The following is a 24,763-nucleotide window of genomic DNA, read 5'->3' as shown; positions in this document are numbered from 1 at the left end:
GGGGGAAAGAAGGGGAGAAAGAAAGCTGAGAAGAGGGACGGGGGAGAAGGGCAAAAGACAAAAACCAACAGAATGAGCAGAAAAGGAAAAAAAATGCATATATCAATCACCTGGATCACCTGCTGAGAAAGAAAAAAGAAAGCAAGCAGAAGAGAACAAGAGTAATAGAATAAACAACATCACAATGATATATGGGAATATGACAGTAAATACTAAATGTTAAACATTATTGTGCAGCACATAAGATCAACAGAACACAGTGTGCTTTGAGGTAGGAGCCAAAAAGGGTGTAGTTTGTGGGTGTGATCACCCGTGTGTACACCTGTGAGCATGGACGCGCTTGTTTTTTGTTTTTTTAAAAGGTTCCTTCATGTAATAATCTGCTAGAGGGTGTGGGGGGGCCACAGCCCCGTCCTCCAGGGCATGAAGCAGGTGTGGAGGAGATCAAAACTCCAGACATCCAGAGGCCCCCAGAACACAAGAGACCAAGGAAGACCAACAGAGGGGCAGCTGCGCCACTGTCCCGGAAAGAGCTGAGGAGAGTCCCAGATGAGGGCTCACTCAGCAGCCGCGGAGCAGAAGCCAGGGGGAGTTGCAGTGACGCGCCCGTGAGCTCCGCCGGCAGCCAGCTGCGCCTGAGTGACCGAGCCCCAGGCCGAGAGGCCGGGGGCACCCCACCTCCGAAGTGGCCCGAGCGAGCCCCAGGCTCCAGGCCCCGATAAGCGGCCGCCAAGGAGTGAGCCGGTGTGTACCCGGACGCCCATCCCCGGACACAAAGAACCACCAACGCACCGATGTCTGAGGGGGTCCGCCACTGGCAGGGGAAGTGGTGGTAGGGGGAGATAGGCCTCCAAACCTTGGAGGGCCTGAGATGTCCCCAGAGAGGTGGCGCCTGACACCCAACCTGACATATAGACACAGACATACAGGCACACACAGATACAAACATCCATTCCCACCCTCATGCTCTCATATGCACTTACTCCACACTCAACCAACGTGGAGACAGACATAAAGAGACGCTGTACACACGATCACACTCCCCAAGCGTACTCTACAAACCGGGTCTAGGTGCCCCCGCCCCTGGAGGGGGGAACTGCACCCAGACCCAGGTGGTGTTTCCCTTTTCCCTGCGGTGGGGGGAGGCAGACCGCCCCGACTCCGCAGCAGCAGGAAGGCTCCACACTCCAGACCGCAGTCGGACGGCCAACTCCTCCTCCTAGTCCTAGCCCCCCCGCTCCAGCAGGTCGCAGAGAATGGGGGTGAGAGAAGACTCCGAACCTCCCTCCACCCGCTCATTGTAATGTTGATGCATGTGTGTTCTAAGGTGCATTTAAAACCCAGGAGGGCATGGAGCTACCTGCCAGAGAGCAGCAGGTAAGCGCATGGTCCCTCCTGCTAGCCCTCAATGTCTACGTGTATTTAAAATTGAGAGGTGGGCAACGATGCCAGGGGTGAGGTGTACACCCTGATGGTACTTTGGACTCCGTGTATCGTGCCCACCCCCAAGATCCTATATGTATGTGTAATGAGAGTGTGAGTAATGTGAATGTCTAAGTTGTGGGATAAAATTGAGGCAGAGGCAGCCAGAAGGGGACAGAGGGGGGGGGTAGCCTCCTCTGCACCCTGGTGACATACCCCTACTCCAAGGCCCTGCATGTGTGGGTGGTTGTGGTGGAGCGGGAAGAGGGAGGCAGCTGGAGATGGGCAGGGAAGGAAGGGAGGGGCAAGTGACCCCTCCCTGGGGCCAGCTCCCCCGCTGACCCCAGTAGGCACCCCCATACTCCGCGACCCGCCAGGTTATTGACAATACCAAGCATAAAGTGGAGATGGCAAAACTGAACTAAGGACGAACTAAACTGGGAGAAACTACACAAAGGAGTGGCAAACCTGAACATGAAGGGAGAACAGCAGGGAGAGCACGCAGGGAATTTCACAGGGTATGAACACAGACGTCGCGACGAGGAACAGAGGAAAACACGCACTATAAGTACACAGAGAGACACTGGGAATCACACACAGGTGGGGGAAACAGCTGGACCTGATTAACCTGACGAGACAGGGGAACACTAACACCAGGGACCAATAGAGGGAGCACAAACCCAGAACCCAGTATCTAAAATCCCAAACACAAACCATCCCAAAAAAGCCACGAATAATCATGAAAGTAATAACAATAAAGAACACAAACACAAAGTCACTGAGTCATGGCCGCAGGACCATGACAGTAACCTTATTTTCCTTATTGGTTTGGGGGACTTTGGGGCACTGAGCACATTTAACAGCATGCTCATTGTTCCCAGGTCCACATACATCATTGCTGCTCTACATCCTGTACAACCATCAATGCATTTGCCACAGGACTTGAACTTATCACCTGATTCACCCAAAGATGTACCTCAACTTCAAAACCTCCTTGCTTTGCCTGATTACCTCACGAGTTATGAAACATTGTGCTTACTTTCAACATTCGAAAAGTCCAATTCAGTACGTAATATTACGAAGCAAAGACTCCCGTCTTATTACTGCTCTTATCTGATAATGTGCAACCTAACCTGGCCCTGAGCTCAGACACCATCTGGATTTAAATCCTCACCTGAAGATTGTTCATCTTAGTGTGTGCAGTTTGTTAGATGGATATGGTCAGGGTTTGGGTTCGATCAACAGATGTGGATATTTAATTTCTGAAACGTGTCTAAGTATATTTCTGATGACTATATTAGCATGACTGGATACAGTGTTTATCGTACCGGCTTACAGGCTTAAGAAAGGTGGCACTGTTGCTGCTTATGTTAAAGTTTGATGCCACAATGGTTCATCTGTTTGTTGTCCTTCTGCCTCTACAGGAGCGTTTCCTGTCCAGACTACAGTGAGCTTGGGTTAGCCGGTGACTCTAACTGGGATTGGCTCAAAGCTGTTTCATGATTTCAAATCTTTCTGTGATTCTATCAATCTTACCCAGCTGGTTCAAAGCCCTGAAAAGTCTACCTTGGTTATCCTGATTCTGACAAATGTTTCTCATAAATTCTCATCCTTGGGGGTCTTGTGACTTAAGTGTCCGCTGTGATGCTGCTGTTAATAGAAACACTGAGGTGCCCAAGTCCCAACAATGACTGGAGGAAAATAGGATTGATCCCTGGTGTAGGAGTAGCGTGGACAATTTTTTAGGGATGTAAATTGTGTATAAACATGCTCCATTAAAGAGATTTAGGAAAAAATGCCAGGTTCTCCCCAGAGCTGGCAGATATCATTCATGAGCGTAACCTTGGCCAAAGTTAGGAAAACAGGTTCTCCCACTGATTGGCTTCTTTCAGACAACTAAGAAACAAATGTATTTCCTCTATTAAGAAAGCTAAATCAAAAGACTATTTGTCACCACTGAGAACCTCCCTGGGAAAGTCTATGCCAGGGTGCTGGAAAGGAGAGTTCGTCCGCAAGTCAAACCTCAGATACAGAAGGAACAATGCGGTTTTCGTCCTGGTCGCGGAACACTGGACCAGCTCTTTATCCTCTCCAGGATACTTGAGGGTGCATGGGAGTTTTCCCAACCAGTCTACATGTGTTTTGTGGACTTGGAGAAGGCATTCGACCGTGTCCCTCGGGGTGTCCTGTGGGAGGTGTTGCGGGAGTATGGGGTGTCTGGCCCATTGCTACGGGCCATTCGATCCCTATACAACCGTTGCAAGAGCTTGGTCCGCATTGCCGACAATAAGTCGGACTATATATATATATATATATATATATATATATATATATATATATATATATATATATATATATATATACACATACATATAGTATATACACTGGGTGAATGTGCAGTAGTAGCAGCAAGCAGGTGAATTCTGTACATTAATATGAATAGACATCTGACTATTTTACAGGATAGACAATATAAACATATTTAAAATTAAAGGAATTGAAATGTACATTGTGCCTTGGTTTAGTGTCTGGAAGAGTCCTGACTCAGTCAATTATAGATGATGTGAGAGGGCGGGTGTGTGTGTTTAGGGCACGGATGGCTTGGGGATAGAAGCTCCTCTTGAGTCTCTCTGTCCTTGCCCGGAAGATGCGGAACCTTCTACCAGATTGCAGAAGTTGGAACAGTTTGTTGCCAGGATGGGACGGGTCCTTCAGTATCTGCTCTAGTCCGGCATCTCCTGGTGTAGGTGTCCTGAAGCGGGGGGAGAGCAATCCTGCAGCAGCGTTCTGCTGTACGGATCACTCTCTGGAGAGCTTTTTGGTCCTTCACACAGCTGTTCCCAAACCACGATGTCATGTTCTGTGTGAGGATGCTCTCCACAGCGCCTGTATAGAAAATCCTGAGGATCTTTGGAGAGACCCTGAACTTCCTCAGTTGTCGTAGGTGATACAGGCGCTGCCTAGCCTTTTTGGTCTGGACCTGAATGTGGGCAGCCCATGTCAGGTCTGAGGAGATGTGGACACCAAGATACTTGAAGGACTGCACCCTCTCCACTGGAGCTCCATTGATGATAATGGGCTTGTAGTCTCTGTGCTGACCCCTTCTGAAGTCCACCACCAGCTCCTTGGTCTTGCTGACGTTCAGCTAGAGGTGGTTGTCCTGGCACCATGATGCCAGATTCTTCACTTCCTCCATGTAGGCCGCCTCATCGTTGTTGGAGATGGCACCCAACACCACTGTGTCGTCAGCAAACTTCACAATGGTGTTGGAGCCATGGGTGGCCACACAGTCTGAAGTGTAGAGGGAGTAGAGCAGTGGCGAGAGGACACATCCCTGAGGTGCTCCTGTGTTGATGGTGATGCTGTTGGAGAAGCACCTGCCCACCCTCACCACCTGAGTTCTGCCAGTGAGGAAGTCCAACACCCATGCACACAGACGGCTGTTAAGTCCCAGATCCCTCAGCTTTGTGAACAGTCTGCAGGGCACTATTGTGTTAAACGCTGAACTGTAATCAACAAACAGCATTCGCACATAGTTACCCTGTTTCTTGTCCACGTGGCTGAGAGTGGTGTGTAGGACGTGGGCGATGGCATCCTCTGTGGATCTGTTGGATCTGTAGGCGAACTGCAGCGGATCTGTGGTGTCTGGGATGGAGGAGGAGATGATGTTCTTCAGCAGCCTCTCAAACACCTTCATTACTACCGAGGTCAGTGCAACTGGCCGGTAATCGTTCAGGGATGAGGGTTTGCTGTTCTTGGGCACAGGGATGATGGTGGATCTTTTGAAGCATGTGGGGACCACAGACTTCGCCAGGGACTCGTTGAAGATGTAAGTGAACACACCTGCTAGCTGGTCAGCACAGCAGCGCAGCAGACGGCCGGTGATGCCGTCTGGCCCCGCCGCTTTCCTTGTGTTCACTCTCCTCAGTGCCGCTCGGACGTCATGCTCCGCGATGCTGGTCACCGGTCTCTCGCTGATGACGTCACTGTCCTCGGTAGTCAGGCGGTAGTTAGCATTAGCCGCCTGGCTAACCTCGAAACGGGCGTAGAACCGATTCAGCTCGTTGGTGAATGCAGAGTCAGCGTTGATCAGCGCAGTGTCCCTGGCTTTGTAGTCCGTAATGGTGCGTAGTCCGTGCCACATACTCTGTGTGTCGCCCTGGTTCAAGTTCAAGTTCAAGGTTCAAGGTTCTTTATTTGTCACATGCATAGTTATACAAGTATAACACACAGTGAAATGTAACCTGACACGCTCCTCGACATGTGCAAAGAAATTGGGGGGGGGGGGGTGTAGAGGAAGAACATTATATATATATAGTATATACATTGGGTGAATGTGCAGTAGTAGCAGCAAGCAGGTGAATTCTGTACATTAATATGAATAGACATCTGACTATTTTACAGGATAGACAATATAAACATATTTAAAATTAAAGGAATTGAAATGTACATTGTGGAAGCGGGACTCCACACGTTCCCGGTACCGGCGTTTGGCATCTCTCACCGCGCGCCTGTAACAGTTGCTATCGTAATGCAGTGTATCACCACATGGCGGCGCCTCCTGTCTCACGACTGGTGTCACCCCCTTTTTGTTCTTCTTCGCACTCCTCCTGTAATGGATGCTCCCGTGTGTACGCGGACTAGTGTGCTCTTCAGTAATGTGTGGTAGAGGTAGCACTTATTTTTGATATTGTAAATAAATGAGTACTTTTTGGAAAGTCAGAAGCTGTTGCTCATTCGCTATCCACCTGCACACCTCCGCGGCTGGCTTCATCTCCACCGCACGTTACAACTGGCGCCCGAACTTTTTCCCCTTGGACTTCAGACGATTTTTGCATCCCGCCGAGGATTCTTCTCTTCTAGCACGTGAACTGTCTCGGAAATCCCCCAAGTTTTGCGGACGCTCGGACGTTTTCTCCAGCCATGGCCGCAGCCTCAGCTCAGGTGGGACCCGACTAATTTCTGGATACCGCGGTGTGCCGCTGCTCTGCTTGGGAGAAAGAAAAAGAGAGAAGCTGACTCCGCGACGCGAATGGACTCCGTGGATTTGTTATTTGGACGTGCTGTTGGTTTCGTCTTCTAAGGATTAATTCTTCGCTGGAGAGCCTGGACATGAACATTTCTGCTGGCTTTCCATTCCCCTTTCCCTCTGCTGAGACTGACTGTAGCACATTCTGATCTGACTCTTTTACTACTATATCAATAACTACACTGTGCCCTGGAGCGGCTTAATTTTTTTGAAATCACAATGGCACACTGCCCAGACGACTCTGACTCAGACATGGAACTTACCTCGTTACCTATGTGCCAGATAGTTGAAAATGTGACTCCTAGCCTTAGCCAACAAGTGGTGGAGTTAAGAACTGAGGTGAATAAGCTTAGTGATTGTTTACGTGACTCACTGAACATACAGCAGAGTTTACTAAGGCAGTGGGACCAACTCACAATGGGGAACTCTCCCCCTCCTGCAGTCCCACAGTCTCCTGTTTTCCCAATGGCCACATCGACACCTCATGTTCCTGCGAGAGACAAAACTGAACCCACCAACAGTACCAATCCGTTCCTGCCCAGCAACCCATTTCAACCTACAAATCCTTTTCTCCCATCTCACTCACTTGAGCTCAGCAGCACTTCCAGAGTGATTGCGGCAGCTTTACATCACGCAAAACTGGAGCCTCCTGTGTATGCTGGGGACGGCAAAGTGCAACCTGAGGACTGGTTAAATGCAGTTGGCACATACAAAGCCTCATTGAACCTAACCGATGGGCAATTGCTAAACGAACTGCCACACTTTCTTGCAAAAGAGCCCGGGAAATGGTTCAAGGCATTGAGCTCCCACATCACATCATGGGCTCAATTCTGTCAACTGTTTAAGACAGTTTTTCTGCCCTCCGACAACGAAGAACGCATCCTGAGAGGAATTTTGGATCGTGTTCAGGCTCAGGACGAACCACTCCCAACCTTTGTTGCCCACATGTTGAGTGAGTTTGACAAACTGAAGAGTCCTCCACCTGAAAAAGACAGAATCGACCTAATTAGTAAACATGCTCTTGGAAAATACAGAGTTGCCCTGTATGGCGCTAATGTCACTTCTGTAATGGACCTGCTGCTACGTGCTCATGAGCTTCACTCAGTGCTTGGACCACAAAGACCACAGCCTGCTTTATGTAGCAAAGACAACTATAAGCCTGAACCTTACTGCTTCAAATGCTCTCAGCCAGGGTTCACCACACGCACCTGCCCAAACTGTAACACCCAACCTCATTTGCCACAACGAGCCTCGAACACCGCTAGGCATGGCCCAGTCCAGCCATTGCCGGCACCTGGCCCCTCTGACCCTGGCCATTAAAAGGTGGAATTAAGCAGCACCACATCCCAGCCACAATACAGGCAGTCGGGAAACTACAGGGGGGGGAGGACATTTCACAGAGGCCAACCTTCCCCCAGTTACTAACGGAGCCTCACACGCCCGATTCACTACAGGGTGGACACAGTCTTGGACACTTGGAAGACAATTTTTCACAAGTCCACTGGAATACCCCACTAAGAACGAAAGTGAACTTCAATGCTTCATCTGTGGATGCTACCCTCGACACGGGTGCTTCCCTCTCGGCTGTACGAACAGATCTCATTCAAGTAAATGACTCTCACCCTAGAAACACAAGTGAGTGGAATGGTCCTGCAGTTAACCTTGCCAATAATGCTCCCTGTATCCCTGACGGTGTTATTTGGCTCAATATTGGATTCATGAACAAGAACTTTTACCAGCGTTTTGCAATAATACCAGATTTGTCCTCTCCTTTCATTCTGGGAATGGATTTTATGGCAAGAGCTTCTGTTTCTATTCACATTCCCACTAGAACCGTCTACATTGAGGACATCCCCTGCCCACTCGCAGACAATGAAGAGGACCTTCAAAATGATTACTCACATTCACCTGGAACACTGATGTCTTTGGACTTGGTTCGCTCAGACTTAACAGCCAAACTGTCTGAAGCAAGTCTCTCAGAGAACAACAAGGATGCTTTACTCAATCTGCTCAGCAAGTTTAGCTCCTTGTTTGATGGTCAACTTGGTCGAACGGCTCTCACTGAGCACGCCATAGAGACTGGCAATGCAACACCTGTCAATCTCCCACCCTATCGCACATCACCTGCTAAGAAACGTGTGATTGAAGAACAAGTGCAACAAATGTTGAAGGACAACACCATTGAACCTTCCACAAGCCCTTGGGCAGCTCCTGTAGTCATTGTAAATAGAGCGGCCACGGAACCAAGGTTTTGTGTGGACTTTCGAGGGCTCAACCAAGTTACCCGAAAAGACTCTTATCCCCTGCCTCGTGTAGATGAGTCTTTGGACTTTCTGGCAAGAGGAAAGTTTGTCTCGACATTGGACTTAGCGCGAGGCTATTGGCAGGTTGCTGTAGCAGAGGACTCGAAGCCTAAAACTGCCTTCATCTCTCACTGCGGTCTCTTCCAGTTTCGGGTGCTGCCCTTTGGGCTCTGCAACGCACCTGCAACTTTTCAGAGACTCATGAACTCTGTGCTTGCTGGCCTCATTTACAAAACGTGCGCAGTCTACCTGGATGACATTGTTATCGCCTCACCTACCTTTGAACAGCACTTAGTGGATCTTGAGGAGGTGCTGGGCAGACTCCAGGCTGCTGGCTTGTCATTGAAGCTCAAAAAGTGCCAATTCTGCCTCGATGAATTCACCTTTCTCGGGTACCGCATCACATCATCAGGTGTTAAGCCCGATCCAGACAAAGTAAAGGCGGTTAAGGAGTTTGATACCCCAACCTCAGTGAAACTCGTCCGTCAGTTCCTTGGCTTGACTGGCTATTATCGACGCTTCATTCAGAATTATGCCCGCCATGCCGAACCTCTTCACGCCATCACCAGAAAGGACAATGCTTTCCACTGGGACGACAGCTGTCGAAGGGCCATGGACACTTTGAAGGATCATGTCACATCAGCCCCGATCCTGTCATTTCCAGACTTCAACCGTCCCTTTTCCATTCACGCCGATGCATGTGACATTGGTCTTGGGGCAGTGTTGATGCAAAAGGATGACAAGGGTCGTGAGTACGTTGTGGCTTTTGCTAGTCGCTCCCTTCACAAAGCTGAACTCCCCTACTGCACTTCAGAGAAGGAGTGCCTCGCTGTGATATGGGCTCTGGAACACTTCCGCCCGTATGTTGAAGGTGTTCATGTTACTATCTTCACTGACCACAACAGTCTCAGGTGGCTCATGTCTCGTCAAAACCCAACGGGCCGACTCGCCCGCTGGTCACTTCGTTTGCAGGACTTTGATTTCACAATAGTGCACAAACCTGGTGCACAGAACAAAGTTCCCGACGCACTGTCACGCAACCCTTTGCCTCTGACCTGTGACAGGCCGACTGATCTTTTACCAGATCATGCTGTTATGGGCAGCCTGGACATTCGTACTCTGCCCCCCGTCATTCTGGCTGACCGTTCACAATTGAGACAGCTGCAGTTAGACGATCATGTCACAGGTCCACTCCTCAGAGACATTGAAGCAGACTCTCTGAACAGCTCGGACAATGCCACCTTGTTACAGTATGTTGTGTATGACTCTCTTTTGTATCACAGAGAACCCAAGTCCACATGTGCTTTGCACCCTTTGAAAGAGCTGAAACTGTTTGCCCCTACTTCCTTGAGAGGCACCTTGCTGGACTATTACCATGACCACCCCACAGCAGGTCACTTGGGTGTTTCTAAGACATTGGCTAGACTGCGTTTTAGGTTTTTCTGGCCCAAAATGGCAGCTGATGTGAAACACTATGTGATTTCATTCTCAGTGTGCCAACTCACCAAGCCAAGTCAAAAAAAAGCAGCCGGTCTTATGGTTCCCATTGTCCCCCAGAAACCCTGGGAGTATGTGGGTGTGGATTTTGTTGGGCCACTTCCCCGCACCCCCACTGGTAATGCTTATTTGATCGTGTTTGTTGACTATTTGACTAAATGGGTTGAAGCCAGTGCTGTCAAAGAAGCTACATCTCAGGTAGCAGCTGGTAAATTCGTCACTGACATTTTTGCTAGACATGGTACACCCACTTACCTGATTTCTGACAGAGGGTCTCCTTTTGTGAGTGAGCTTTTTGAACATGTTGTTTCTGCATTAGGCTCGGTGCACAGACTCACTACGGCATATCACCCTCAGACAAATGCTACTGAACGCGTCAACCGGACTCTGAAAACTGCAATCCGCGCTTATGTAGGTGATAAGCACACATCATGGGACAAGTTTCTCCCTCAGATTTGCTTTGCTCTGCGCACCGCCCCTCATGACAGTACAGGTTTGACTCCTGCCATGATGCTTTATGGTCGTGAGTTAGACACCCCGCTTGACCTTATCACTCAGCCTTCTACAGCAGGTGTTGATGAACCGGGTGTGCCTTACCCTGAGACTCTGAGAGCCTCCCTGCAGGAAGCTCACGACCACGCCAAAGCAGCTTTGGACTATAGCCATGACAGACAAAAACATTACTATGACTTGAGACATCGACATGCCTCGTTTCGTGTTGGTGACCTTGTGAGAGTTAAGACGCACCCCAGGTCAGATGCTCAGTCTAACTTTACTGCTAAACTTGCACCACTGTTTCAGGGACCATTGTGTGTATCTCAGAGACTCAGTGATGTTAATTACAGGCTCACTTGGGTGGACTCCGGTGTGGATGCAGGTGTTTATCATGTTGTGAACATGCAACCGTTCCATACCTGGGACTCTCTCACTTCCAAAGAACATTCTGTTTCATCGCCTGCCGAGAGAGAGACCGCAGAGGGTCTGAACTCTGACTCTCAGGCCCACCCTGGCCCCCCTGCAGACACTGACATTGGCTCTGAGCCATTCCCCTTTGATTTACCGGACATTGACTCTTCTTCTGGTGTGGGCGCTGTTCCAGAGAGTGTTTCACCCAGATCTGTCCAGCACCCAGCTGCTGGTGGACATTACAATCTCAGGCTCAGACGTTGCCCCAGAGTTACGTCTGGCTGGAGCAACAAAAGATGGACTAATGATTTTCACACAACCAGGCTTGATCTGAAGTGAAATGTTCTGGTTAAACCTGTTTGATGCTGTCTTGTTGCATTGCTACTTTGAGTCATGATATGTAGATGTTTCTGTTTGCTCTACTTAATCCAGTTTTATGGCTCTTTAGTGCGTTAAGGTTCATTCTTGGCATTTACTTTAAAAACAAAAAAAAGGAAAAAGTGAAAAAACTAAGAAGACTGATTTTCCACTGTACATATTCGTCTTATTTTCACCAATTTCATTTTTAAATGGTCTTTTGCCCTGTGTGTGTGCACTAATCTTAGCTGTAACCTCTATGTATAGGGTACTGTTAGGTGTGGTGTGTGCTTTTCCAGCTGTGTATGGCTGAGGACAGCCTTTTTCTCACCAGGGGGGGACTATGTAACAGTTGCTATCGTAATGCAGTGTATCACCACATGGCGGCGCCTCCTGTCTCACGACTGGTGTCACCCCCTTTTTTGTTCTTCTTCGCACTCCTCCTGTAATGGATGCTCCCGTGTGTACGCGGACTAGTGTGCTCTTCAGTAATGTGTGGTAGAGGTAGCACTTATTTTTGATATTGTAAATAAATGAGTACTTTTTGGAAAGTCAGAAGCTGTTGCTCATTCGCTATCCACCTGCACACCTCCGCGGCTGGCTTCATCTCCACCGCACGTTACACGCCGCACGCCATATGAGGACGCTTTGTAGGCGCTCATATCGCCAGTGGCGAGACCCGCGTTGTAGGAGGCGGTCCTGGCGTTTACTGCAGTGCGGATCGATCTGTCCATCCACGGTTTCTGGTTTGGGAATGTGGTGACTCTCGCAGTGGGGATAATCTCCTCCGCTAGCATGTTGACGAAGCATACTGCTACTTCCGTAAACTCGTTGATGTCGACTGCACATGCTCTGAACATGTCCCAGTCTACGTCGTTGAGTGCGTCCTGTAGCGTAGCTTCTGATTGGGCAGTCCACCGTTTTACCTCCCTCGTGGTCACGTCTTCCCTCCGTATGCTTTGTTTATACTGGGGGATGAGGAAGATGGCGTTGTGGTCAGACTTCCCAAAAGCCGGGTGTGAGACAGCTTTGTAGCCCTGCTTGTATGGCGTGTAGCAGTGATCCAAAATCCGATCCCCTCTCGTTGGACACGAGACATGCTGGTAAAAGTTTGGCATGACTTGTCTGAGGTTCGCTTTGTTAAAGTCTCCTGCTACAATGAGGGCTGCGCCCGGGTCCTTGTTTTGAAGCGAGCTCAGCACATCATGTAATTCGGACAAAGCCATACCTGTGTCCGCTTGGGGTGGGATGTAGACCGCCGTGGCGATGACCGAGGTGAACTCACGGGGCAGATAGAAAGGGCGGCACTTAATGCTCAGGAACTCCAGATGTGGCGAGCAGCCGCTGGAGAGAGCAGAAATGCTCCTGGCATCACACCACTTTCTGTTTACCATGAAACACACTCCTCCACCTTTGGTTTTGTTCGACTCTACCGTTCTGTCCGCGCGGAGCACAAAGAATGAATCCGATGGAGTTACGGCCTGGTCCGGCACGGTGGGGGTCAGCCATGTCTCCGTGAAGCACAGAATGTTGCAGTCCCTCATGTCACGTTGGAAGGTGACCCTTGCTCTTAGGTCATCGAGCTTGTTCTCCATGGATTGTACATTGGCCAGTAGGATACTGGGCAGTGGTGCGCGATGCGCCTGCTGTCTCAGTCTGTTCCTAATACCAGCGCGTTTCCCCCGGCGCTTCTTTGTTCTGCGCCTCGGATGAGCAGCCCGTCCTTTGTTGTTCTCCGCGCCGTGTAGAATCTCTGAGGGCCAGGAAGGGTCAGGTTTAAAGTGTCCAAGATTAGATGTGCAACCTTGGCACCGATGTTTACAAGTGATCCGCTGTCGTAAACTATAAGACTAGAGGATTTTGGGATGTAAACCAGAGCAAAAAATAGGTAAAAAACAAGAAAAGTAGATAGTCGGAGCGGAGCGGTCAGGAAGGCGTCTGGACGTGGCCGCGCCATCTTGTATTTTTTTGTTTCTATGGCGATGCTCGGCGTCTCTCTGCACCTCCACCTGTTTCTTTATATGCGCAGGTGTGGGTGTTGGCAGAATGTGTCAAAAAGCCTGATTCTGATTGGCTAACAGAGGTTTGAGTGTGACTGTGATTTTTGGGCTAGTTTTTTATGCTCATTAGGGCGTTTCCATGGAGATATTAACGAATGAGGTCCACCTTAGGCATCGACCTTCTAACCTGCTGAGGTCATCGCAGGAGCCGTGTACTCGGTGAACTTCTGCTGTGTTCTCACCTGATCGGGCACCTGGAAGCACACCGACAGAGAGCATGAGACTCGCCAAACCTTTGTTGATGCACAGCAAAGCTAAACAGGAAGTGATCAGCTCAGCGCCGGGTGCGTTTGAACCTCGTAGATGGCGAAGCCGATGGTGTTGAGGTCACGTCCGAAGCGCCTCTCCCTTCGAGCATCTTTCTGCATCAGACCAATGAGGATGGTGCAGCCTTCCTCGCCATCGTGAGGATCATCGTCCAGCTGGATGAAGAAGGTGGCTGCGGAGACACAGGAGCACATGTTAGCTGAGCGCTCTGCATCATGAACATCAAACATCATCACCCAGAGTGCTTCACTTCCTGTGGGCTACCGGGGTAGTTCCTGCAGCCGCCGGCGATGGATCCCACCCACCACGTGCCCTCAAACTCAGCAAAGTTCCAGCGGCCGACCTCGTTGCTTGTCAGTGTGTCAGGTTACAGATGTCGAGGCGGGAGAAGTGACTCAGGAAGTCGTGGTAGAATATCCTGCAGGCGGCAGAGACGGGCTGAGTTTGCAGCAGCTGCAGACATTTTAACCCGCTACTGTCAGGCTCCACCTACCAGAACTCGCCGTCCTCGGCGCAGCAATCCAGCCGCCTCTTCTCCGCTGCCCGAACGCCGTCCCACTCCTTCGAGCTGACCACAGGAAGTTCAGTGAAACCACAGCTAAGGATGATGCTCCAGAACCTCAGAGCACCATGACTCACCTGTCGCTCCAGGCGCCCGTCCACTCCACCTGACCCCAGGGGTTCCTGATCTGGATCAGCTCCACCAGAGAACCACAGTGATGCACCTGCAGAACGTTACACCTGTGAGCATCTGTCCAGCTGTCGATCTGATCACATGATCACAGATTCTCCCTCACCTGCTCGGCCGCCGCGATGGAGTAGGTGTGGCCTTTGGCCAGCTTCTGATGAGCTCCGTCTCATACGAGCTGGAAATCTGAAACGTGGAAAGCACGTCCATGCTCACAGGTGTACACACGGGTGATCACACCCACAAACTACACCCTTTTTGGCTCCTACCGCAAAGCACACTGTGTTCTGTTGATCTTATGTGCTGCACAATAATGTTTAATATTTAGTATTTACTGTCATATTCCCATATATCATTGTGATGTTGTTTATTCTATTACTCTTGTTCTCTTCTGCTTGTTTTCTTTTTTCTTTCTCAGCAGGTGATCCAGGTGATTGATATATGCATTTTTTTTCTCTGCCCGTTCTGTTGGTTTTTGTTTTTTGCCCTTCTCCCCCGTCCCTCTTCTCAGCTGTTTCTCTTTCCCTCTTTCTTTCTCCCCTTCTTTCCCCCAGTCAAGTCTGTCCCGTATTCAGTAAGTGAAAATAAAATAAACAATAAAAGGTGAATCAAATGGACCATTACGGCAAGGCTGGGATGGTCAATTTGGTAAAGTAAATCCGTTGGGCATCTTTCTTTGCCTTTAGACAACAATTCTGATGCAAAAGAGCCAAACGGGACAGGCAAAAAAAAAAAAAAAAAAAAGGATATTTTTAGGGTTGGGGCCAAGTGCTAACAGTGCAGTGAGGAGGAAGAGGAGGGTTGGTGTCTCCGTGAAGTCATATCTACAGGGACACCTGTGAGGACCATGCCGGTGGCTCAGAGCTGCTCTGACACATGGCTCAGTGTCAGAGGACACTAGACTGAACATGTGGGCCCCTGGTGAGTAAAGAACTGACTGCATGTTTCAATAATTAAAGTGACAGAAAAAAACGTGAAATATTTGAATCCAACATATGAAAGTAGAATAAAACAGAAGAACTTCACTACAAGTACATTAGTAATACAGTAAATGTACTCATTTACTCTCTGACTGGTCCTCTCCATGATGTCATTGGTGCTTAATGACATCGGGCACTGTAACATTAACAGGAAGCCAGTGACATCATGATTTATATATTGATTTCAGTGCCTCAGCATCTTCATCTTATCTTAATGACCTTGTAGTACCATATCACCCTATTAGAGCACTTGGCTCTCGCTCTGCAGGCCTACTTGTTGTTCCTAGAGTATTTAAAAGTAGAATGGGAGGCAGAGCCTTCAGTTTTCAGGCCCCTCTTCTGTGGAACCAGCTTCCAGTTTGGATTCAGGAGACAGACACTATCTCTACTTTCAAGATTAGGCTTATTTCAATTCGATCTATTTGTCACAAAACAGACAACAGACACTTGAAGGTGCCTATATTGTAAAGTCTGCGTGGTGTGGTGGTTTCTGTTTGCAGGGGTCCCAGAAAGATGAAGATGAGTTTCACCTTCCAGCACAACGACAACAGAAGGTGGTGCACGTCTGGCACTCGAGCCTGAGTCCAGCTGAGACGCTGCGAGGAACCAGCAGAGGGCGCCGTCACACTGTGACTGAGTGCTGCTGAGGGAGAGGTCTGACAGGCTCTGACACAAAAACGCTCAAAGCTTTACTTTGAGGGGCATTCAGAGTTTCTGTTTCACTTCTCATCTATTTGTCTATTTATCGAATCTATGTGCGCTGCAGACCTTTTACAGTCTAAAGTGTGGACACAGCCTCTCATTTAATGGTTTTTTTCTTTATTTTCATGATTCTCACTGAAGGCATCAGAACTATGAATGAACACGTGGGAAACAAAAAGTGTGAAATAACTTTGATTCTGTAGAGTCACCACCCTTTGCTTGGTTGTTGATGCGCGGTTATCCAGGTGCAGAAATCCCAAAAGGTTGATTCTGTTCATCTGGATGTTTCAGCATCGTCAGGTGACTCCTTCAGTCTCAGCTGACTGCAGGTTTACAACCTTATAAACAGGAAATAAAGACTGAAACCAGCCCACTGTGTGAACAATGGGCTGTGAGGTCAGTTTCTTGATCATTAAAATTGCAGATTGTCGTTGATCAACAGTCACTGATGGTCAAGACATTTGTCAAAGCTGGGAAAGCTCCAGCCGATCCAGGAGAGAAGGACAACCGCTGCCTAAGAGAAACCTGCAGTGAATCCCGTACGTGTCAGGAGTATCGGAGCAGCAGAGATGTATTTTTTCTAAATACCGGGTCTCTGTGGCTTTTAAACCCCAAAACACGCTGCGCCAAAAACTGGTCCACCCAAAGGATCGGGTCCCCGACACCAACAGAGTAACATAGTGTTAAGTGCAGGATTTATACACACAGTAATGATGGACTCTTGTTTCTCTTTAATTAGCTGATTGGTTCCTCCCATAAGATGAATTCTAACAGTTGTCAAACAGGCTGTCAGCTGTACCAACTCCACCAATGAACCCTGACGGGCACACCTGTGAGGTGAAGCCATGTCAGGTGACGACATCATGAAGCTCACTGGGAGAAGGCCGAGGGTTTGCAGCGCTGTCGACAAATCAAAGGGTGGAATCTAAAATATGAACACATTTATCTGTTTTTTCTTTGCTACATGATTGCATACATGTTGCTTCATATATTTGATGTCTTCAGTATCAACGCTGTCGAATGTCGTAAAAATAAGTGAGGTGTGTCCAGACCTTTGACAGGTAGTGTATATCCACCGTCTCTCTGAATATTAGAACTTATGAGTTTAGAGCTGAGAGCTTCTGTTCTCCACAGAGGAGGACGAGGAGCTGAGAGCAGGATGAAGGAGCAGAGAAGCTCAGGACCAAATATCATTTATAAAAAATGACCAGAGAAACTACAGCAGAGCCCTCTAAAATAAAAGCCCAGTTATGAAGCGCTTCGAGTGTGTTGGAGGTCGGTGAGCTTTGGAAATCACTTTGACCTGAAACGCTGATTGTGCAGCTCTGTTTGCTTTCCGGGCCGGGCGGCGCTCCATGTTTACTGAGTAAATGCCTCCACCCACCACCACCTCCTGCTGTCAGAGAGATGCAGTCACAATAAACAGCTGCTTAAATACGGCATTAATCACATATGGAGGTCTGGACAGCTGATGAAGAGTTGATGATGTGACAAGTACCCGAGGGCCTGACCTCACTTCCTGTCATATTCAGACACTGGTATTAAACACATAAGTAAACCTCACAGCTACAGGTTCCTTATTGCTGTTTTTATATACAGGGAGTGCAGAATTATTAGGCAAGTTGTATTTTTGAGGAATAATGTTATTATTGAACAACAACCATGTTCTCAATGAACCCAAAAAACTCATTAATATCAAAGCTGAATGTTTTTGGAAGTAGTTTTTAGTTTGTTTTTAGTTTTAGCTATTTTAGGGGGATATCTGTGTGTGCAGGTGACTATTACTGTGCATAATTATTAGGCAACTTAACAAAAAACAAATATATACCCATTTCAATTATTTATTTTTACCAGTGACACCAATATAACATCTCCACATTCACAAATATACATTTCTGACATTCAAAAACAAAACAAAAACAAATCAGCGACCAATATAGCCACCTTTCTTTGCAAGGACACTCAAAAGCCTGCCATCCATGGATTCTGTCAGTGTTTTGATCTGTTCACCATCAACATTGCGTGCAGCAGCAACCACAGCCTCCCAGACACTGTTCAGAGAGGTGTACTGTTTTCCCTCCTTGTAAATCTCACATTTGATGATGGACCACAGGTTCTCAATGGGGTTCAGATCAGGTGAACAAGGAGGCCATGTCATTAGTTTTTCTTCTTTTATACCCTTTCTTGCAGCCACGCTGTGGAGTACTTGGACGCGTGTGATGGAGCATTGTCCTGCATGAAAATCATGTTTTTCTTGAAGGATGCAGACTTCTTCCTGTACCACTGCTTGAAGGTGTCTTCCAGAAACTGGCAGTAGGACTGGGAGTTGAGCTTGACTCCATCCTCAACCCGAAAAGGCCCCACAAGCTCATCTTTGATGATACCAGCCCAAACCAGTACTCCACCTCCACCTTGCTGGCGTCTGAGTGGGACTGGAGCTCTCTGCCCTTTACCAATCCAGCCACGGGCCCATCCATCTGGCCCATCAAGACTCACTCTCATTTCATCAGTCCATAAAACCTTAGAAAAACCAGTCTTGAGATATTTCTTGGCCCAGTCTTGACGTTTCAGCTTGTGTGTCTTGTTCAGTGGTGGTCGTCTTTCAGCCTTTCTTACCTTGGCCATGTCTCTGAGTATTGCACACCTTGTGCTTTTGGGCACTCCAGTGATGTTGCAGCTCTGAAATATGGCCAAACTGGTGGCAAGTGGCATGTTGGCAGCTGCACGCTTGACTTTTCTCAGTTCATGGGCAGTTATTTTGCGCCTTGGTTTTTCCACACGCTTCTTGCGACCCTGTTGACTATTTTGAATGAAACGCTTGATTGTTCGATGATCACGCTTCAGAAGCTTTGCAATTTTGAGACTGCTGCATCCCTCTGCAAGATATCTCACTATTTTTGACTTTTCTGAGCCTGTCAAGTCCTTCTTTTGACCCATTTTGCCAAAGGAAAGGACGTTGCCTAATAATTATGCACACCTGATATAGGGTGTTGATGTCATTAGACCACACCCCTTCTCATTACAGAGATGCACATCACCTAATATGCTTAATTGGTAGTAGGCTTTCGAGCCTATACAGCTTGGAGTAAGACAACATGCATGAAGAGGATGACAAAATACTCATTTGCCTAATAATTCTGCACTCCCTGTATGATACACAGCTCTCACAACAAGTACAGAGAGTGCTGCCCCTCAGCAGCCTTCCAGAAGCTGACCAGTCAGAATCAGAATCAGAAAGGGGTTTATTGCCAAATGTTGAGCAGGTTTACAACATTAGGAAATTGCTGCGGTGCTTCAGTGCAAACATGCTGTCATAAATAGCACTTAAATAGACATGAAAAAATAAAAGTAGGAATAAGAATTAAGAGTGCTACGTTGAAAGATATATACATGAGTGCAGGTGGTGATCAGTGCCAAACATGGAATGATGCAGTGACACAGCGTAGGGTCATGTGTTAGTGGCGGGGACAGTCATATGGTTATTGTTCATGTGTCCAACAGCAGAGGGGAAGAAACTGTTCTTATGGCGAGAGGTTCTGGTGCGAATGGACCGGAGCCTCCTGCCTGAGGGGAGCAGGTCAAACAGACTGTGTCCAGGGTGAGAAGGGTCAGCTGAGGGTCAGAAGAAAGGGTGGCCTCAAAATAGGAGGAGCTAAAACAGCTTCTTTCAGACTAATGCTTCAATCTTAAATATGATCAACTATCTCTAATGATCAGCTATGTACCACAGGCCTTCAAGCTGGCTGTAGTTAAACCTTTACTCAAAAAGTATCTCTAGACCCAGCAGTCTTAGCTAATTATAGGCCAATCTCCAACCTTCCTTTATATCAAACATCCTTGAAAGAGTAGTTGTCAAACAGCTAACAGATCATCTGCAGAGGCTTATTTGAAGAGTTTCAGTCAGGTTTCAGAGCTCATCACAGCACAGAAACAGCTTTAGTGAAGGTTACAAATGATCTTCTTATGGCCTCTGACAGTGGACTCATCTCTGTGCTTGTCCTGCTAGACCTCAGTGCAGCGTTCGATACTGTCGACCATAATATCCTATTAGAGCGATTAGAACATGCTGTAGGTATTACAGGTACTGCACTGCAGTGGTTTGTATCATATCTATCTAATAGACTCCAGTTTGTGCATGTAAATGGAGAGTCCTCTTCACACACTGAGGTTAATTATGGAGTTGCACAGGGTTCAGTGCTAGGACCAATTCTGTTTACATTATACATGCTTCCCTTAGGCAATATCATTAGAAGACATAGCATACATTTACACTGCTATGCAGATGACACCCAGCTCTATCTGTCCATGAAGCCACTTGTTGTTGTGATTCGGTGCCACATAAATAAAAGTGAGTTTAATTACAGGTCAGCTTTGTTAGACCTCACAGGTTGCTCTTACTTAGCGTAGGCTTTCTCCAGCACAGCACTCCAGAACTCCACTCCCTCCGCTGAGTGGACGAACAGCAGTTTCCCATCTCTGATGGGCAGCCGGTCGTCCACGACTACGTCCGCCCACTCCCCGTACTGCCATAACTACAGAGGACAGATGTGAACAAGATGTCACTTCCTCTGTAATTACACCCCCACCCTGTACTGTGTGTTATTTCTGTTTCTTTAGAAAGGTGAGCGACCTGGAAGTGGAAGATGCCGGCATACTGTGAGGTGAAGCTCTGCCCAGGAGGGACCACTCTGTTCAGGATCTGAGGGTCCAGAGTCAGGCAATGGCCACCAGGAGCCAGCAGTCACCTGACAGACACAGGTCACATGATCACTCTCTGAGCCTCTGAGAGGTCATTTCTGTGGATAAAGGAGCTGAAAGTTTTTGTCCTTTACTCGTCAAACCACTTCAGAAAATTTATTCTCTGGGGTGATTTTCTCTGTCGCATTTTATTTTACAAACTTCTTAAAGCAGAGTTTAAGTGTTGTGTGATGTTTCCTTTTCCTGTCAGCGACGAGCACGCCCGCTGTCATCAAACTCACCCAGCTCTCAAGGTTCAAGGTTCAAGGTTCTTTATTATTTGTCACATGCATAGTTATACAAGTATAACACACAGTGAAATGTAGCCTGACACGCTCCTCGACATGTGCAAAAATTGGGGGGGGGGGTGTAGAGGAAGAACATTTTATATATATATATATATATATATATATATATATATATATATATATATATAGAGAGAGAGAGAGAGAGATAGATAGATAGATAGATAGATATATATAGATAGATAGAGATATAGATAGATATATATAGATAGATAGAGATATATAGATATATATATATATATCTATATATATATATAGATATATATATATAGATATATATATCCAATGTCGTTCCAATGTCGTTCGGACTGGAGAAGTGTAGTCGGATGGTAACAAAGAGAGGGAAGGTAGTCAGAACTGAGGGGATTGAACTACCAGAAGGCAACATTGCAGACATAGAGGACAGTTACAAGTACCTGGGGATCCCGCAGGCGAATGGGAACCATGAAGAGGCCGCTAGAAAAGCTGCAACCACCAAGTACCTGCAGAGGGTCAGGCAAGTCCTGAGGAGTCAGCTGAATGGTAAGAACAAGATCCGGGCCATCAACACGTACGCCCTGCCCGTGATCAGGTACCCTGCTGGGATAATAGGCTGGCCAAAGGAGGAGATAGAAGCCACTGACATAAAGACAAGAAAGCTCCTTACCATGCATGGAGGGTTTCACCCCAAGTCCAGCACCCTGAGGCTGTACGCTAAGCGGAAGGAAGGGGGCCGGGGACTGGTGAGTGTCAGCACCACAGTCCAGGATGAGACAACGAACATCCAAGAATACATTGGGAAGATGGCCCCAACTGACCGAGTGCTCAGTGAATACCTCAGGCAGCAGAAACCCAAGAAAGAGGAGGGAGACGAGGAACCATCATGGAAGGACAGGCCCCTGCACGGTATGTACCACCGGCAGATAGAGGAGGTGGCTGATATCCAGAAATCCTACCAGTGGCTGGACAAAGCTGGACTGAAAGACAGCACAGAGGCACTAATCATGGCAGCACAAGAACAAGCTCTGAGCACAAGATCCATAGAGGCTGGGGTCTATCACACCAGGCAAGACCCCAGGTGCAGGCTGTGTAAAGATGCCCCAGAGACTATCCAGCACATAACAGCAGGGTGCAAGATGCTAGCAGGCAAGGCATACATGGAACGCCATAACCAAGTGGCCGGCATAGTGTACAGGAACATCTGTGCCGAGTATAACCTGGAAGTCCCGAGGTCAAAATGGGAGATGCCCCCAAGGGTGGTGGAGAATGACCGAGCTAAGATCCTGTGGGACTTCCAGATACAGACGGACAAAATGGTGGTGGCTAACCAACCGGACATAGTGGTGGTAGACAAACAGAAGAAGACGGCCGTAGTGATCGATGTAGCGGTTCCGAATGACAGCAATATCAGGAAGAAGGAACACGAGAAGCTGGAGAAATACCAAGGGCTCAGAGAAGAGCTCGAGAGGATGTGGAGGGTGAAGGTAACGGTGGTCCCCGTGGTAATCGGAGCACTAGGTGCGGTGACTCCCAAGCTAGGCGAGTGGCTCCAGCAGATCCCGGGAACAACATCGGAGATCTCTGTCCAGAAGAGCGCAGTCCTGGGAACAGCTAAGATACTGCGCAGGACCCTCAAGCTCCCAGGCCTCTGGTAGAGGACCCGAGCTTGAAGGATAAACCGCCCGCAGGGGCGTGCTGGGTGTTTTTTTATATATATATATATATATATATATATATATATATATATATATATATATATATATACACACACATATAGTATATACACTGGGTGAATGTGCAGTAGTAGCAGCAAGCAGGTGAATTCTGTACATTAATATCTCCCTGACAGACGTCTGTTCTTCAGGCTCCGTCAGCGATGAAGCGAGGATCAGAACACAGCTCCTGATTGGACGAGACATGATTAGCGATGATAACAATCATTACGAACCGCAGCAGTGTTTCTATCGATCGGCTAAGAGGTGACGATGACGTTCAGTCTGCTGTGACGAAGCCCGGTTCTGATGGAGGGAAGCATGGAGCTGATGACGAGGGTCATCAAACATCGACTGATGTGAAATTTTTCTCGTGCAGAAGCCCGAGGAGTGACTCAGACCGAGCAGAAACGGCTCCTGTCACCTGTTTTTATTTTACGCGTTATTTTAAATTCCTGCTCAGAACTGATGTCACTGAGAAGCGTCAGCTCACATCGTCACGCGATCCTTACTCTGCACGCTGTTGAAAGACAGCAGCTGAACTGAAGCCCTGTTCTCACCTGTGCAGCAGATGGAGCAGCTCGGCTGCTTGTTATCTCATTAATGTTTAACGGCTGGAGCCTCTTTCTTCAAACAGCAGCTCGTTTGTTTTCTCTCTGATGTCTGAGCCGCTCAGTCTAAACGGCTCTTTGATAAGACGCCCAAAAAACAGCAAACGCTTGGCACGCAACAGAGAGAGGCGGGCCGCTGCGCAAGCCTGCTCACGCTCTTCATGCTGATCCTGGATCTGTTAGAGGGCTCTTCCTGTTAAAAGGTCGTTCTTCCTTTCCACTGTTGCCAAATTGCTCCAGCGTGAAGCAGTGAGAGCTGTGTAAATGAAAGCGGCCTGAATCTGGATGAAGTGTGTTTACTGGTGGTGGGTTTATTATTGTTATTAATAACAGGGTTAGTATCTTAGCACTGCTTAAACAAACACATGAGCTCAGCTTCAGAGGCTCGGGAACATAAAAACCTTCTACGTATTAAAGCTTTTCTCAAATATAAAACAGGAAAGAGACCTGACGCCATGACAACGCAGTAACACACAGACGCGCTTCCTGTTTCCTCCACATGAATTCGCACAGATGTGACCGACAGGGCTCTCTTCTCGTTCTCTCTTTGCTTTTCTTCTCCTGTCGTTTCTTCTTCTCTTTGAAATTCGGACACGTTTTTGTAGTTTTGCCTGACGCCATCTCCATGGCGACACCCTCAAGCCATCAACCTGCTGAACTGCTAAGACATCAGACAGTATGTTGCACAATCACTGGGCACGCTGTACATGTTTATTGATATACGTCTTGTCTCAAAGTGTTACTTCATGTGCAATGCTGAGGCGCTCTGAGCTGAAGAATTTCATTGTGTCGTTTGATGATACAGGTATGGCGATCTCACAGTGTATGCTGATTTGACAGATGTATCTATGTTACTTGGACACAGCAAATAAAACTTGAACTTGAAAGCACAGGTGGCTATCGTCGCATGATGATAATGCATTCAATCACACACATTATTACACCAGAGCATCAAAACGTTTGACGAACAGCTGATTGGGAGAAATTGCCATAGAAACAGGAGACCAACAGCACCTGTGACAGGGGTTTGTGTTTTATGAATGTATCTCGGGCTGATTCTGACCAATCACAGCACTTCCACTCTGATCAACACCTGTATAACCTGAGCGGCTGGATCAGCGGAGGATGGAGATGCTTTGCTGAACATGATTTGCATCATATTTGCTGTGGATGGTGCAGAAATCAATAACAATAATCAAATAACATGA

At 47.9% G+C, this 24,763-nt stretch overlaps 1 protein-coding gene and 1 pseudogene across 2 annotated transcripts in view; one reads left to right on the top strand and one right to left on the bottom strand.

Moving 5' to 3' along the window:
- Positions 1 to 23,151, bottom strand: part of LOC147328703 (calpain-2 catalytic subunit-like) — a 36,228-nt pseudogene extending 13,077 nt beyond the window's left edge. Inside the window, exons 1-11 of the transcript XR_015130004.1 lie at positions 23,080 to 23,151; positions 20,867 to 20,956; positions 20,610 to 20,743; positions 16,040 to 16,175; positions 14,639 to 14,715; positions 14,481 to 14,566; positions 14,335 to 14,409; positions 14,106 to 14,259; positions 13,871 to 14,040; positions 13,757 to 13,768; positions 9,796 to 9,802 (exon numbers count right to left, since the gene is read on the bottom strand). The product of XR_015130004.1 is annotated as a calpain-2 catalytic subunit-like (transcript). The remainder of the gene's footprint in view (positions 1 to 9,795; positions 9,803 to 13,756; positions 13,769 to 13,870; positions 14,041 to 14,105; positions 14,260 to 14,334; positions 14,410 to 14,480; positions 14,567 to 14,638; positions 14,716 to 16,039; positions 16,176 to 20,609; positions 20,744 to 20,866; positions 20,957 to 23,079) is intronic.
- Positions 6,692 to 7,782, top strand: LOC147328704 (uncharacterized). Its single transcript, XM_086297281.1, has one exon. It carries the CDS (start codon positions 6,704 to 6,706, stop codon positions 7,769 to 7,771), a length of 1,068 nt encoding a protein of 355 aa, XP_086153407.1. The 5' UTR covers positions 6,692 to 6,703; the 3' UTR covers positions 7,772 to 7,782.
- Positions 23,152 to 24,763: the final 1,612 nt, after the last annotated feature.

Source organism: Aulonocara sp. 'chitande type north' Nkhata Bay, linkage group LG6 (genome assembly GCF_057382095.1).
Source record: "Aulonocara sp. 'chitande type north' Nkhata Bay isolate Kocher_YH1m ecotype deep benthic linkage group LG6, A_spYH_male_GT1.1, whole genome shotgun sequence".
In the NCBI taxonomy this organism is placed as follows: Eukaryota; Metazoa; Chordata; class Actinopteri; order Cichliformes; family Cichlidae; genus Aulonocara; species Aulonocara sp. 'chitande type north' Nkhata Bay.
This window is presented reverse-complemented; position numbering and strand designations above follow the sequence as displayed.